At 52.9% G+C, this 12,654-nt stretch overlaps 1 protein-coding gene across 1 annotated transcript in view; it reads left to right on the top strand.

Annotated features, from left to right (window-relative positions):
• Positions 1 to 7,494: 7,494 nt before the first annotated feature.
• FNDC10 (fibronectin type III domain containing 10) overlaps positions 7,495 to 12,654 on the top strand; it is a 57,580-nt gene continuing 52,420 nt past the window's right edge. The window contains exon 1 of the mRNA XM_007945512.1: positions 7,495 to 7,941. Within this exon, the coding sequence (XP_007943703.1) occupies positions 7,495 to 7,941 (447 nt within the window). The remainder of the gene's footprint in view (positions 7,942 to 12,654) is intronic.

The raw sequence follows: 12,654 nt of genomic DNA, 5'->3' as shown, positions 1-12,654 counted from the left end.
AAAAAAAAGAAACATTAGAAGGAAGGTATCAAGCTGGAGGGAGCTCTGGTGGCACAGTGCCTAAGGCATTTGCTAACCAGAAGGCCAGCCACTCCTTGGGAGGAAGGTTGGGCAATCTACTTCCACAGAGATACCACAATACCACCTTGGAAACCCAAGGAGGGGTTGCTACGAGTCAGGATTAACTCGATAGCAATGAGTTGTTTTTTTTTTTTTTTTTAAATCAAGCTGGAGGGGGAAAAAAAAAAAAAAGAACAGCTATTCTTCAAAGCCCTACTGAAAGACCGAAAAGGCAGCACCATGAGAGTGAGAATACTTGCAGCAGCATCCCCACACACACAATGGGTTTGTACCCACTGGGTAAATAATGCCTATGAACCTATGTAAACAAATAGACAACCTGACAGAAAGTAGGAGAAATGCTGAACTAGGCTCTCTGATGACACCACACATCCAGTTTCTCTGCTACCAGGACACTCATACACCCCATGCACATCCAGCAGACAGTGCTGGCAAGGGCACGTGCCCCTCCAGGCTTCCTCAAAAAGCCTGACCCAGCAGCTCCAGATACGTGTGACCACTCCACATCCTCGTACGTGTTCTTGTATGAACAGGCTATGAAATGTCGTTTAGCTTACAGTGGAGTGTGACGCCACCCCAGCTACACAGAGCATCAGGGCAAATCTTACTAATGTGACGTTGAAGGGAAATTGCCAACTACAAAAACGCACTTGCTTCACAATTCCATTTATGTAAAATCTACAATCAGCCCTTATGAGTCCAGGGCACTGAGATTCAGGGGAGGCAGGCTGATCAGGTGCCAATTATACGTGTGTTTCTTTGCAAACATGCATCAAGCTGCGTGCATATGATACACATCCTCTCTGTATTCTGCTATTCTTCAGGAAAAAAAAAAAAATTAAGACACAAATGGATCTGGAAGATAGTTCAGACATGCCTCTTAACCCGTGTGATTTCTGGAGGCTCAGCCTGCCCACACTCTGGGGGATGGGGCCTCACAGGGTTTCCGAGGCAGTATCTCTATGGAAATAGATTGCCCAATCTTCCTTCCGAGGAGTGGGTGGTGGGTTTGAACCACCAATCTTCTGGTCAGCAGTCAAATGCCTTAGGCACTATGCTACCAGAGCTCCTGGCAGCATGGCCCTCTGCAAATTTCCCTTCCTTCTCATGGGTTCCCTGTGACAGCCTCCTATTCATTTTTCCCAAGACCTCCATGGCTTCCACAAACATCTGGGCCTTTTAAAAGGCAAACCTTCCTGACCCATTGTGAATCAGGAGCCTCTGACCAAATGGCAGATGTCTTCTTCCTGGAGGTTGTCCACAGTGCCTTCATGGGTCCAGAAGTGCCTCCCTGGACTGCACAGCCTCCCGCACAGCCTGGCCCACCCACGGCACATGGCAGCAAGAGGTCTAGGGAGGGGTTTCTTCCACCTTCCAGGTATACAGCCAAGCTCAGGCCCACTCCAGAAACAATGCTTGTGAGAGGAGGGTCTCAGGAGCAGCTGCCATAGCAATCATGCATGGTGGCTGGCTCTGCCTCCCCAGTGCAGGTCTCGGGTTGCTGAGTGCCGGGGAGCCCAGGGCAGTATAAGCCAGAGGAAGCACACATGCTGTGGCCCACAAGGCCAGACTGCTCATGTGGGTACATGGCCTCCTGCCAGTGTCTCAGTACAACCAAGGCCAGGGGTACTCCTTAGGGCCCCTGTAGAGTTGAACACTGAGGCAGGATATGGCCACCACTTACAGCGACCACACCATATAGACTGGCTGCGTGCCACGGGCAGTGAACACTCATGTGTATGTGTGCACACTGCCACAGCCCAGCTGGCCCCCGCTTGCCTCACATACACTGACCACCAACTGAGGGTATGCTTAGACAGAGAACAGATGGGTCCTCTGCTTGGGTCCTGTGATGATCTGAAGGCCTGTCCCAAGGGGCTGGGCTGGGCCTCACTACTCCCACCTGTCATTCTTGTTCCCAAACACAGACCATGTTCTCAGGCACAGGTGGCACTAAGGGCTAAAGAGAGTGGTGTCTGTGGCCCTGACCACATAGAGCCAAGCCCCACGGGTCCTGAATAAGCGGACATAGTTCTAATGGCTAGCAAGCCTCCACATTTCCTCCTTGGTAATGGCCCCCGACTCTCCTTAGGGGAGCCCCCTGCCCCCCTGGAGGCTGTCTTGCTAGAAGGTCATTCAGGAGGCACATAGGCTGTCCCAAGCACATAGTCTCCTCCAAGCAGAGACTTTTCCTACAGACACAAGTTGAGGAGGCAAAGAAAGTGGTCTGCTGGCAGGATGGGAGCACTGCTCCTGTGGGGCATGATGACCACAGAGCTAGTCAGAGATGGGTGGGACACACTGGCCACTTGCACCCTTCCCATACAACCCTGTTTAGCTTGAATTTGCCAGAGCAGGGCACAAGACTGGCAACTGGAGACCACACAAGTATGAGGAGGCAGAGTAGACTGACAGTGTCCCTTGGAGAGGGCACCTCATCAGCCCCAGCCTACCATTTGAAGGCCACTGGCCACCAGCTGTTATTCTTGCCCTGTTAGCTGCTCGCTGCCTTAGACCCTCTCCAGCATCAGAGGAATGGCCAAGGGATGGAGCAGGGTGGAGGGTGTGGGCCCAGCAGGGCCTGGGAGGTCAGACCAAAACCAGGCCTCTGCCACTCCTGACAGGCAGCAGGCCGGGGTCACCCACTGGGGCCTCTGCCCAGCACCTGTTTACGTCACACATGGTATTTTTAGCAGCCACTCTGGAGCACAGCCAGACAGCCAGACAGTCTGCCAGGCCCAGCTAGCAAACCGCCACCCCTTGAACTGAGGGTCTAGACACAACAGGAAAAGCACTGAGCCTGGGGTCTCTTATTACCCTCAGCGCTGCTACCCTGGACCACCAGCCCCTGATGCATAGGCTGCCCCAAGCAGTGGGGCTCTGGGGAGCCAGCTCTGGTTCTCTCACTCGATGTCCTCTTACATACCGCAACACGCCAGCACCACACTCAGGATGGCAGAGTCCAGAGAAGTTCTCACCCTGACAGTGCCACACTCTGAGAAGCCTCCTGGTCACCTCCTCTCCAGCTCCCACATTTTTGGAGGCAGAGCCCACAGTCCAGGGACACCTCCCTGCTGCCTCACCCTGTGTATCTACCACAGGGACACCGCAGAGTTCCAGGACTTCCATGAGGCTGCCCCTGGGGGCTTCCCAGGGCCCGCCTTCCACCTACCCTCTCCTGCCTCTCGAGTAACCTGAGGCCAGCCTAGACTGTCACTGCTGTCCCCAGAGCTTGGCATATCACCCCTCATCCCCAGGGCCCACAGTGTCATCACTGGTCATGCCCCTGTGACATCAGCTCCCCAGCCCCAGGGCTCACAGCCTTGCTCTGAAGGCCTCTCCAAGGGTGACAGGTGGGGAAGGGGCAGGGCCAGGAAGCAGGAGCACAACAAGGACAGGCAGAGGAAAGGGGATCTGGACTTGGGCCTCCCCACCCCCACCCTGGAGAGGCCTCTCTTCTCAGGAGAGACAGAACAGTGTCCTGGCTTTGGATGGTGGGAGTCCTGATCACCCTGGATGAAGTGGAGGCCCAGCTCCATTCACAGGAGGAGGGTAGGGTGCTATGGGTCCCCAGGCAGCCTGATTCAGGATAGGCCTCGCTGACAAAGGGCTCAGGCTATGGGCTGCCCTGGCCATCACTATCCTCCTTGGACTACCAGATAGGCCCTCTAGGATCAGGCCTGGGTATAGGTGAGGCTGGGCCTCAGGTCCCTAGGTGCATCCTGGATACCAGGATTGTACTCTGTACCCAGGGTGGCTGTGCCATGAACTCAGGCAGGCACCTGCCCAGAGGACCAAAGATAAGGCCCAGGAGTGGGTGGCACCCAGTCAGACCCACAGTCACAGATGTACTCTAGGGCTCCCCTGCACTTCCTAACAAGCTCCCCTTGCCCAGTCCTTCCTGGAGAGCAGGGAGCTTCTGAGCTGTCACTGTACCCTCATGCCCTGTTCTTCAAGGGCCCAGGCACAGGGGATGGTTTCTCCCTTCCTGCCATGGCAGCCTCTCCAGGCTGTTCCGGCTGGTTCACTCTGGGTTGGAGGCAGCTGTGGACAGAATCCCGGACCCTTCTGGATCTCCCTGCTTCCTCAGAAACACTAAAGCCAAAGGAAGCACAAAGCCACGCAGTGAGTCACGGCCAGTGCGCGCACAGGGGCTCGGGGGAACCACCTGCCCCTGATGTCCACGCAGCCCTGTTTCAGGTCCACAAGGAACAGAGACCAACCATTCCTGCCATCCCTCTTGTAGAGACACTTCAGACTTGGGGATGTGAGCCCTGCAAAGCACAGCGAGCTCATTCCCAGCATCACCGCAGGGGAAATGCACACACAGAGTGATCGCCTCTTCTTTGCCAGAAACACTGGACTCTGCCATCCTTCCTGGAGTTCACAGGGATGACCCAGGCTAGCATGGGAACCCCATGGAGACTGCCATTTCTGGTTTTTCAAATAGCCCTGAGACAGTCAGTACATTAGGACTCGGGTGACAAAATGGATTTAGTGAAATCCAAACTTACCTTAAAGCACACACCAGCCCCGTGTCAGCATCCCAGGTGCTTGCTTAATTGTAACTCCCTGGGTCACCAGTGTGGTCAGCTGGCCAGATTCCCAGTTGGAACCCAGCAGCCATGCTGACACAGAACACAGCAAGTCAGATGGGCCACCAGCAAGCGGGTCTGGAGGAAAATGGGTTTTAGGAGTGTTTCACCCTTCCAGCACTTGCAATCTTAACCACACAACAGGGGCTGCTCTACTGGTCCGTTTCTCTTCATGAGAAACCGTGAGCTCCTGGAGGGCAGTTGTTGTTGTTATTGTGTGCCGTCAAGTCGGACCCAACTCATAGCAACCTCTCCTTGGGTTTCCGAGGCAGTATCACTACAGAAGTAGATTGCCCAGTCTTCCTTCTGAGAAGTGGCTCGTGGGTTTGAACCGCCAGTCTTTTGGTTAGCAGTCAAGTGCCTTAGGCACAATGCTACCAGAGCTCCCCCTGGAGGGCAGAGCTGTTTCCAAATCACAGGTCAGGACAGTGTGTGAGAGGTGTTCTCTACCGTGTGAATATTTTATAGTAGAAGCTTTAAAAGGCCACAAAACTTGAAAGATGTTTAGCTAGGAAGCTAGTAAATTGCCTTCATTCAGGAGAATAAAGTTCATTTGAGTGTCATAGGAGCGGAGGGGGTTGCCCAGCCTATCCTAGTGCCAAATGATACTTTTGGAATTGACTTTGTGTGCAGCATGATCAACTGGCAAAACTCTTAAGAATCCTGGGCTTTCACCATGTGGCAGCTCTGCCTAAGATGCAGGTGGACATCCCAGAAGCCAGAGGGGTCCAGCTCACTGGGAAGAGGCCGGGAGCCTGGGAAGGCAGAGAGCACAGAGAACCCAACATGGCACAGCACCAAGAACCCTGCCAGCGACAGGCCAAAGTGATGGCTGAGCTGTCATCACCTCTAATTGTGGCCACCCAGGTGGTGGCCCTTTAGGCAGGGCCAACAACAGGACACACCCTGCAGACAGACAGTCACCACCTGTCAGCTGTGCAGCGCCGGCCTTGAGCAGAGACAGGTCGCCATTACGGCACTTGTTGCATCTGAACACACTGGAGCAACAGGGCCCCATGGAGAAGAGGGGCAGAAGCTAGGCAGTCACAGTTGTCCCAGCAGCCTGACAACCTGCTTATTTTCCCAATTGGCTCTGAGCAGGGAGGGGGAGAGGCAGGTCCGCTTACCAGCACCCCGACACACATATGCACACATACTCAAAAACAAACAACGTTGGAAGAGTGAAAGCAGCAAATCCGAACACGCAGGGCACCAACCCATTCTGCTCAGTTCCACAAACCAGGCAAGTGCCCCCTTGTCTGGCTGTCCAGCCGACTGCTCCCCCACCCACCTTGAAACCAGGCACAGATGCCTGGAGACTGGGGCTTGGCCTCGGGTCGCAATGAGTTTCAGAGCAAGTCCTGAGCGATCCAACCCTGTAGCCACGGAAACGCCAAGATGCACTGTTAGCACCTGCACGTCTGCCGGGACTGCGTTGCGGCTAGACCAGCTCGTCTGTTCCTAAGGCTGCAGCTGTATACATGCCCGTTCCCAGGCCCACGCCCAATACCCCGAGCTTCCCAGGGACTGACTTTCGCCTCGTCGGGCCCCCTGGGGTCTGGTGGCCCGGCTCCTCCAGCAATTACTGTCTGCGGCGGGCAGTAGCCGAAGCAGTGGGCCGCCACCTGCCGCCCAGAGTCGCCCCGGCTCTGCAGACATCAGGCCTGCGCTGCGCCCTGGCCGGGCCTCCGGGACGCGCACCGGGCACGGGCGGCTGGCCCTGCATGGGTGAGTGGGAGGGGCCTACCCCCCTCCCCCGCCGCGGCCGGGGCTGGAGCACTCATCCCTGCTGCTGCACCCCTCTGGGCTGCCCCGCCCCTTGTTATTCCAGCCCCCTTCCTCGGAGAAGTCGTCCGGCACCCAGACCCCATGCAGACCCCTGCCTGGGCCCCAGGGCCCCACTGACCTCTCCACTTGCCCGGAAGTTTCCGTCCCGCCCGCTCGGCCCGGGGGCGCTAGGGGCCCTGAGGAGCACTGTTTGTCAGCCAGCCATTCAGTCGGTCCGTCATAAGTCTGTGCGGTGGGCAGGCTGCTGGCCCGTCGGTCCTCCGGCTGCTGAGCGGCGACCAAGCCAGGATGCCCTGCCGCAGCTGCCGACCCCACTGCGCAGCGCCCGGAGCCCACCCGGCAGAGACTGCCCCCAAGCCCCCAGCACTTCGGTTTCCTGGGGCCGCCGCGGGATCTGCTGGGAGTTGTAGTTCGCAGATTACCGTGCCAGAGCGCGGTGGGCGGACCCGGACCACAACTCCCAGGAGGCCACGCCGCAGCGGTGCCAACGCGAGCGTGCTGTAGGGGGCGCTGTGGTAGGAAGAGCGGAAGTCCGCAGCACAACGGCGGGACCTGTGTCCCTTTGCCAGTCGAATACCAAGCTTTGCTCGCAGGACCCCGCCCCTTTCCCAGGCGCGTGCCTCAGAACCTCAGAATCCCGGCCCCTCCTGGATCTCCGGTCCGGCAGGGTAGGTTACACACTAGCCCCACGTCCTTCTACCAGGGTTTTAAACAGCCTTGCAAAAAAAAAAAAAAAGCAGTGGAATTGTGCGTTTACAACGTGTACCCGTTTGGGGCCGTGAGAGGAGAAGCCTGAGATAACGGGCGGGCGCAGAGGTTGAAGAAGCTTTTTCATCCTTAAGCAAAGGAATCAGGTTCAAAGCGCAGCGGTGGCCAGGGGACACTGGTGTCGGGGGCCCGCTCCCGCAGACAAGGTCAGCCCAGAACATGGACTAGACAGAGAAACGAACTCGAGTTCATCTCGGCGACCTGGGTGCGACCCGCGGAGGCGTCGCCGAGACCCGCCCCCGCCACCGTGGATGGAGGCACCATGGCCTTGGGGATGCAGAGCGGCGGCTCAGGTCCCGGAAGACGGCGGGTCCCGGACCTAGAGCTGGGTGGGCTTAGGGAGGGCGAAGCAGAACCGGCCCCAGCGGCGCTGCGAAGCCGCAAACGCATCCGGATGAGGTTGGCAAGGCGAGGAGGGCGAGGCCTGGGCGGGACCTCAGGCGGTGCAGGAAACTGGTTGGCCAGGACCTGGGCGAGAGGCGGTGCTACCGCCAAGCTCCAGCCCCCAAGAGGAATGGGGGCGGTGCAGAAAGTGCGTCGTAGCGGGCGGGGCCCAAGAAAGTGGACCTCGCCCTGCCATACGTGGCGCTGCTGCGCGGCTCCTGAGTGTCTAGGCGCCTGTGCCTATGGTCCCGAAGACGCATTCCGTTGCCAGGGAGACAGAGGTTACCGGAAGCAAGGGCGATCGCTCGACGGGTGCCGGAATGACGCAAGGTTCAGAGGAATAGGCAGAGCTTTAGAAATGCAGAGATGAGAAATAATCGTAATCACCTGGTTCTGACTTAATTTGATTTTAAATGTACGCAGAGCTGAAGCCAACAAAAAACGGCAGTCCCCTTCCCCCAACCTTCCCTTCCCCAGAGGCCACTTTCTTCAACTCTTGTAGCTGTTTGCTCTGATAGAAGCTTCCGTATTTCTGAAAAAAATAGACTGATACATTTTGATTTCTTAATTTTAGACGTTTCTATGTACAGACGAATAAACCTGTCTTGGAAGAAGCTCAGCAAAAATGCTCTGTAGACGCAAGAATGGCCAGACTTGGTCTCATGTGCTTTGGTCATGTTGTCAGAAGGGACCAGTCCTTGGAGAAGGCCATCAGGCTTAGTGTGGTAGTTAAGGTTGTGCGTCAACTTGGCTGGACTGTGATTTTGAGTGTTGGGCAGGTGGATGCAGTTACTCTCCATGATGAGACTGGAATCAGTTCTGTGGTGGAATTTGCTGTTATGTGCCATTCAGTCATCTACAACTCATAGCAACCTTATGTACAATAGAACAAAACACTGCCTGGTCCTGTGCCAGCCTCATGATGCCTACTATACCTGAGCCCATCGTTGCAGCAACCATGTCAGTCCATCTTGTTGAGGGCCTTCCCCTCTTTTGTTGACCCTCCACTTTACCAAGCATGACATTCTCCAGAGAATGGTCCCTTCTGACAACAAGACCATAGTAGGTAAGACAAAGTCTAGCCATTCTCGCTTCCAAGGATCATTCTGGTGCACTTCTTCAGGACAGATTTGTTAGTTCTTGTAGCAGTCCACGGTACTTTCAGTATTCTTCGCCAACATCACAACTCAAAAACATCAACTTTTATTCAGTCTTCCTTATTCATTGCTGGGAACAGCTAATTAGTTGCCTTTGGAGTGTTGCCTGCTTACAGTATATATGGAAATACTTTGAGGAAAGTCTCTAGCTTTTTTGATTCATTTGGACCCTGCATTTGGTGGTTTTCAACTCAGTAGCCTGCTGTGTTGCCTGCCAATCTTGGGAATTGTTCCTTGACATGAACCAGTAGTTTGCTGTGTGCTCGTTGATCTTTGAAGCTCTGGTAGTGTAGTGCCTAAGGCATTTGACTGCAACCAGAAGGTCGGCAGTTCAAGCCCACCAGCCACTCTGCAGAAGGAAGACTGGGCAAACTACTTGCATAAAGATTGACCGCCTTGGAAACCCAACGGGGGGCACTCTGAGCCAGAATCGACTTGATGGCAGTGAGTTTGGTGTTTTTTGGTTTGTTGATCTTAGGATTGTGCCATCCTCCTTGCCAACCTTGGGTTTGTCAGCCTTAGCAGCCAGAAACTGCCTAAATTAAGAGCTCAGCTAAATTTTGGGCCCAGCTCCATTGGGCCAAAAGAGGCAAAGCTGAAGCCCAAGGCCAAGGGGCCTTCTTCGCCCAGGCCCTAGAGCTGGCACTTAAATTTGGACTTCCAGCCTTCGAAACTGTAAGAAAATAAATGCCTGTTTGTTAAAGCCATCTGTTTGTGGTATGTCTATCATACAATACTGGAGAACCAAGACACTTAATAAAGTAGACAATCAGCAAAAAAAGGGGAAGACCCTCAAAGAGATGGATTGACACAGTGGTAGTGATGATGGGTTCAAGCATAGTGAATATGGTGAGGATGACCCAGGACCGGGCAGTGTTTTGTTCTATTGTACATAAGGTCGCTAAGAGTCGGAGCCAACTCAGTGACACTTAACTAAAACATGAACTTCGTGACAAAGTCAGTGAGAACTGGGCTCTCCAAACCACTTCCAACACCCCCTCCCCTGTTGACCTGATGAGGTTGAGTGGATTCCAACTCATAGCAACCCTGTAGGACAAAGTGGAACTGTCCCATAGGGTTTCTGAGATGTAATCTTTATGGAAATAGAGCACCACATCTTTCTCCCAAAGAGCAGCTGGCAGGTTCCAACTGTCAACTTTTCAGTTAACAGCCTAGTGCTTAAATCACAGCACCACCAGCACTCCTTATCTCCCAGCCTCCCCCCAGAAAAGTTCATGTTACCTCCCTGCTGCTGTTAAATCAACTGTGAGAGTTTACATTTTCATGAGTATGTACATACTATTCAGTGCTACATATCAAAACTATGCCTTCATTCTTGTACAGTCTTTCTTTTCCAGAGTGAATTATCTTGTATTTTTTCATTGTTGTTGTTGTTGTTATGTGCCGTCGAGTCAGCCCTGACTCATAGCGACCCCTCCTTGGGTTTCCGAGGCAGTATCACTACGGAAGTAGGATTGCCCAACCTTCCTTCCGAGGAGTGGCTGGTGGGTTTGAACCGCCAGCCTTCTGGTTAGCAGTCAAGTGCCTTAGCCACTATGCTACCAGAGCTCCCGTATTTTTTCATATCAGACATATATCCTCAGAACTGTACCAATAAGCAACATCATGATAAACAGAAAATACTGAGTTGTCAAAGATTTTATTTTCCTTGGATCCACAATCAACACCCATGGAAGCAGCAGTCAGAACTCAAATGATGTATTGCATTGGGCAACTCTGCTGCAAAAGACCTCTTTATAAAGTGTTAAAAAGCAAAGATGTCACTTTGAGAATTAAGATGCATTTGACCCAAACCATGGTCTTTTCAGTTGCCTCATATGCATGTGAAAGTTGGACAATGAAAAAGAAAGATCTAATATCAAAGAAGAATTGATGCATTGAATTATGATGTTGGTGAAGAATTTTGATTATACTATGAACTACCTGAAGAACAAACAAATCTGTTTTGAAAGAAGTATGCTCCTTAGAAGTGAGGATGACAAAACTTTGTCTTACTTACCTTGGACATCCCATCAAAAGGGACCAGTCCCTACAGAAAATATTATGCAGGTGAGGTAGTTAAGTTGTGTGTCAACTTGGCTGAGCCTGGTTTAAGTGGCTGAGCAGCTGCATGTAGTTATTCCCCATGATAAGACTGGTAATCATCTCCATGGTGGAATCTACTGGAGCAGCTGAGTAGCTGCCTTAGGGATGTGGTCTGCTTCCTGTATATAAGAAGCATGGAGAAAGGTCTCAGAGCTTCTTGGCGTGCTTGAACACTGCATGTAGCCAAGTGTCATGGTTACTTAGTACTTCTCTGACAAGACTATATCACAGATGGGATGGCCTTAATAAACAGGAGTCTATTCTTACAATTTGGAGGCTTTAAGTCCAAGTTCAAAGTGCCAGGCTCCAGGGGCTGTGTGAAAGCCCCTCGACCTTGGGCTTCAGCTCTGCCTCTTGCTCCCGGCCCAGTGAAGCTAGAGGCATCTCTTCACTCAGGCAGCTACTGGCTGCTGAGGCTAACAAGCCCAAGGTCAACAAATAAAATGGCACAGTCCAAATATTACCAAACCACACAGCAGGCCATTAAGTCAAGTCCGTTGTAAGTCCCAAGGTCGGCAAAGCATGGCAGGCTGCTCAGCAACAACATGGCTACATGTAGGGTCCAAGTGTGCCATAAGCTAGAGACCATTCCCTAAGGCTTCTGCTTATATACAGGAAGCAGGCCACATTCCCTAAGGCAGCTACTCAGCTGCTCACAGTAGATTCCACCATGGAGTTGATTACCAGTCTCATCATGCGGAATACTACAACCAGCTGGCCAGCCATTCAACCAGGCCCAGCCAAGTTGACACACAAAGAAACTAAGGGTGGTGACTTGAATCACACCCTCCAGCAAGGCAGGACTCAAGATACATTCCATCCTAAATAGGCATAGAGACTAGGATTTACAATGCATCACAAAAGGAGGACTATAGCTGGAAGGGCCATATTAAGCAACTCACTGGTTTGCAAAACCATTCCCTGGACAAGGAAATCATGTTGGTAAAGCAGGCCCTTAATGAGAAGGATTGACACAGTGGCTGCAACAAGGGGCTCAAACATAGCAAGGATTGTGAGGATAACACTGGAGAGGGCGGCGTTCCATTCTGTTGTACATAGAGTCACTATGAGTCAGAGCTGACTTCACAGCACCTAACAACAACAACAACAACAACACTTTTTAACTAATTCATGGCAATTTTTTTTTCCTGTGCTCCGACATCTTTACCACATGCCTATCAATAATATTCTGCAAAAAGCTCAAATACATCAGTTCTATTTAATTACTGGAGACCTCTCTCCCAGGACTTTCTGTCCTCCTGCTTCAATCTGAACTGATGGCTTTCTAACTTACTGCACACCTGTTATCCTGAGCTTGCCTTGTGCTGGCATACTTGTGATTCCTTTTGCCTTTCTTTTGTGTTGGATTCCCTGTTTCCTGGGATATGTGTCATCTTCTTTTTTGGTTTATTCTCTTATTTTGCTGAATTAAGACCTCTAGTAGCTGCATCTATAGTGCATGATCATTTTCCCTTGTTACCCTCCCGAGAGGGACCGGGTCTCCGGGAGCAAGGTAAGCACGGGCAGGCTTGTGCTTACTCACTGATCTGCACTGACCACTTTCCCTTGTTACCCTCCCAAGAGGGACTGGGTCTCCGGGAGCAAGGGACCGGGTCTCCGGGAGCAAGGTAAGCACGGGCGGGCTTGTGCTTAGTCACCGGGAGCAAGGTAAGCACGGGCGGGCTTGTGCTTACTCACTGATCTGCACTGAACACTTTCCCTTGTTACCCTCCCGAGAGGGACCGGGTCTCCGGGAGCAAGGTAAGCACGGGTGT

This window comes from Orycteropus afer, unplaced genomic scaffold, assembly GCF_000298275.1.
Source record: "Orycteropus afer afer isolate SDZICR_OR568_19922 unplaced genomic scaffold, OryAfe1.0 scaffold00136, whole genome shotgun sequence".
Taxonomy (NCBI): Eukaryota; Metazoa; Chordata; class Mammalia; order Tubulidentata; family Orycteropodidae; genus Orycteropus; species Orycteropus afer.
This window is presented reverse-complemented; position numbering and strand designations above follow the sequence as displayed.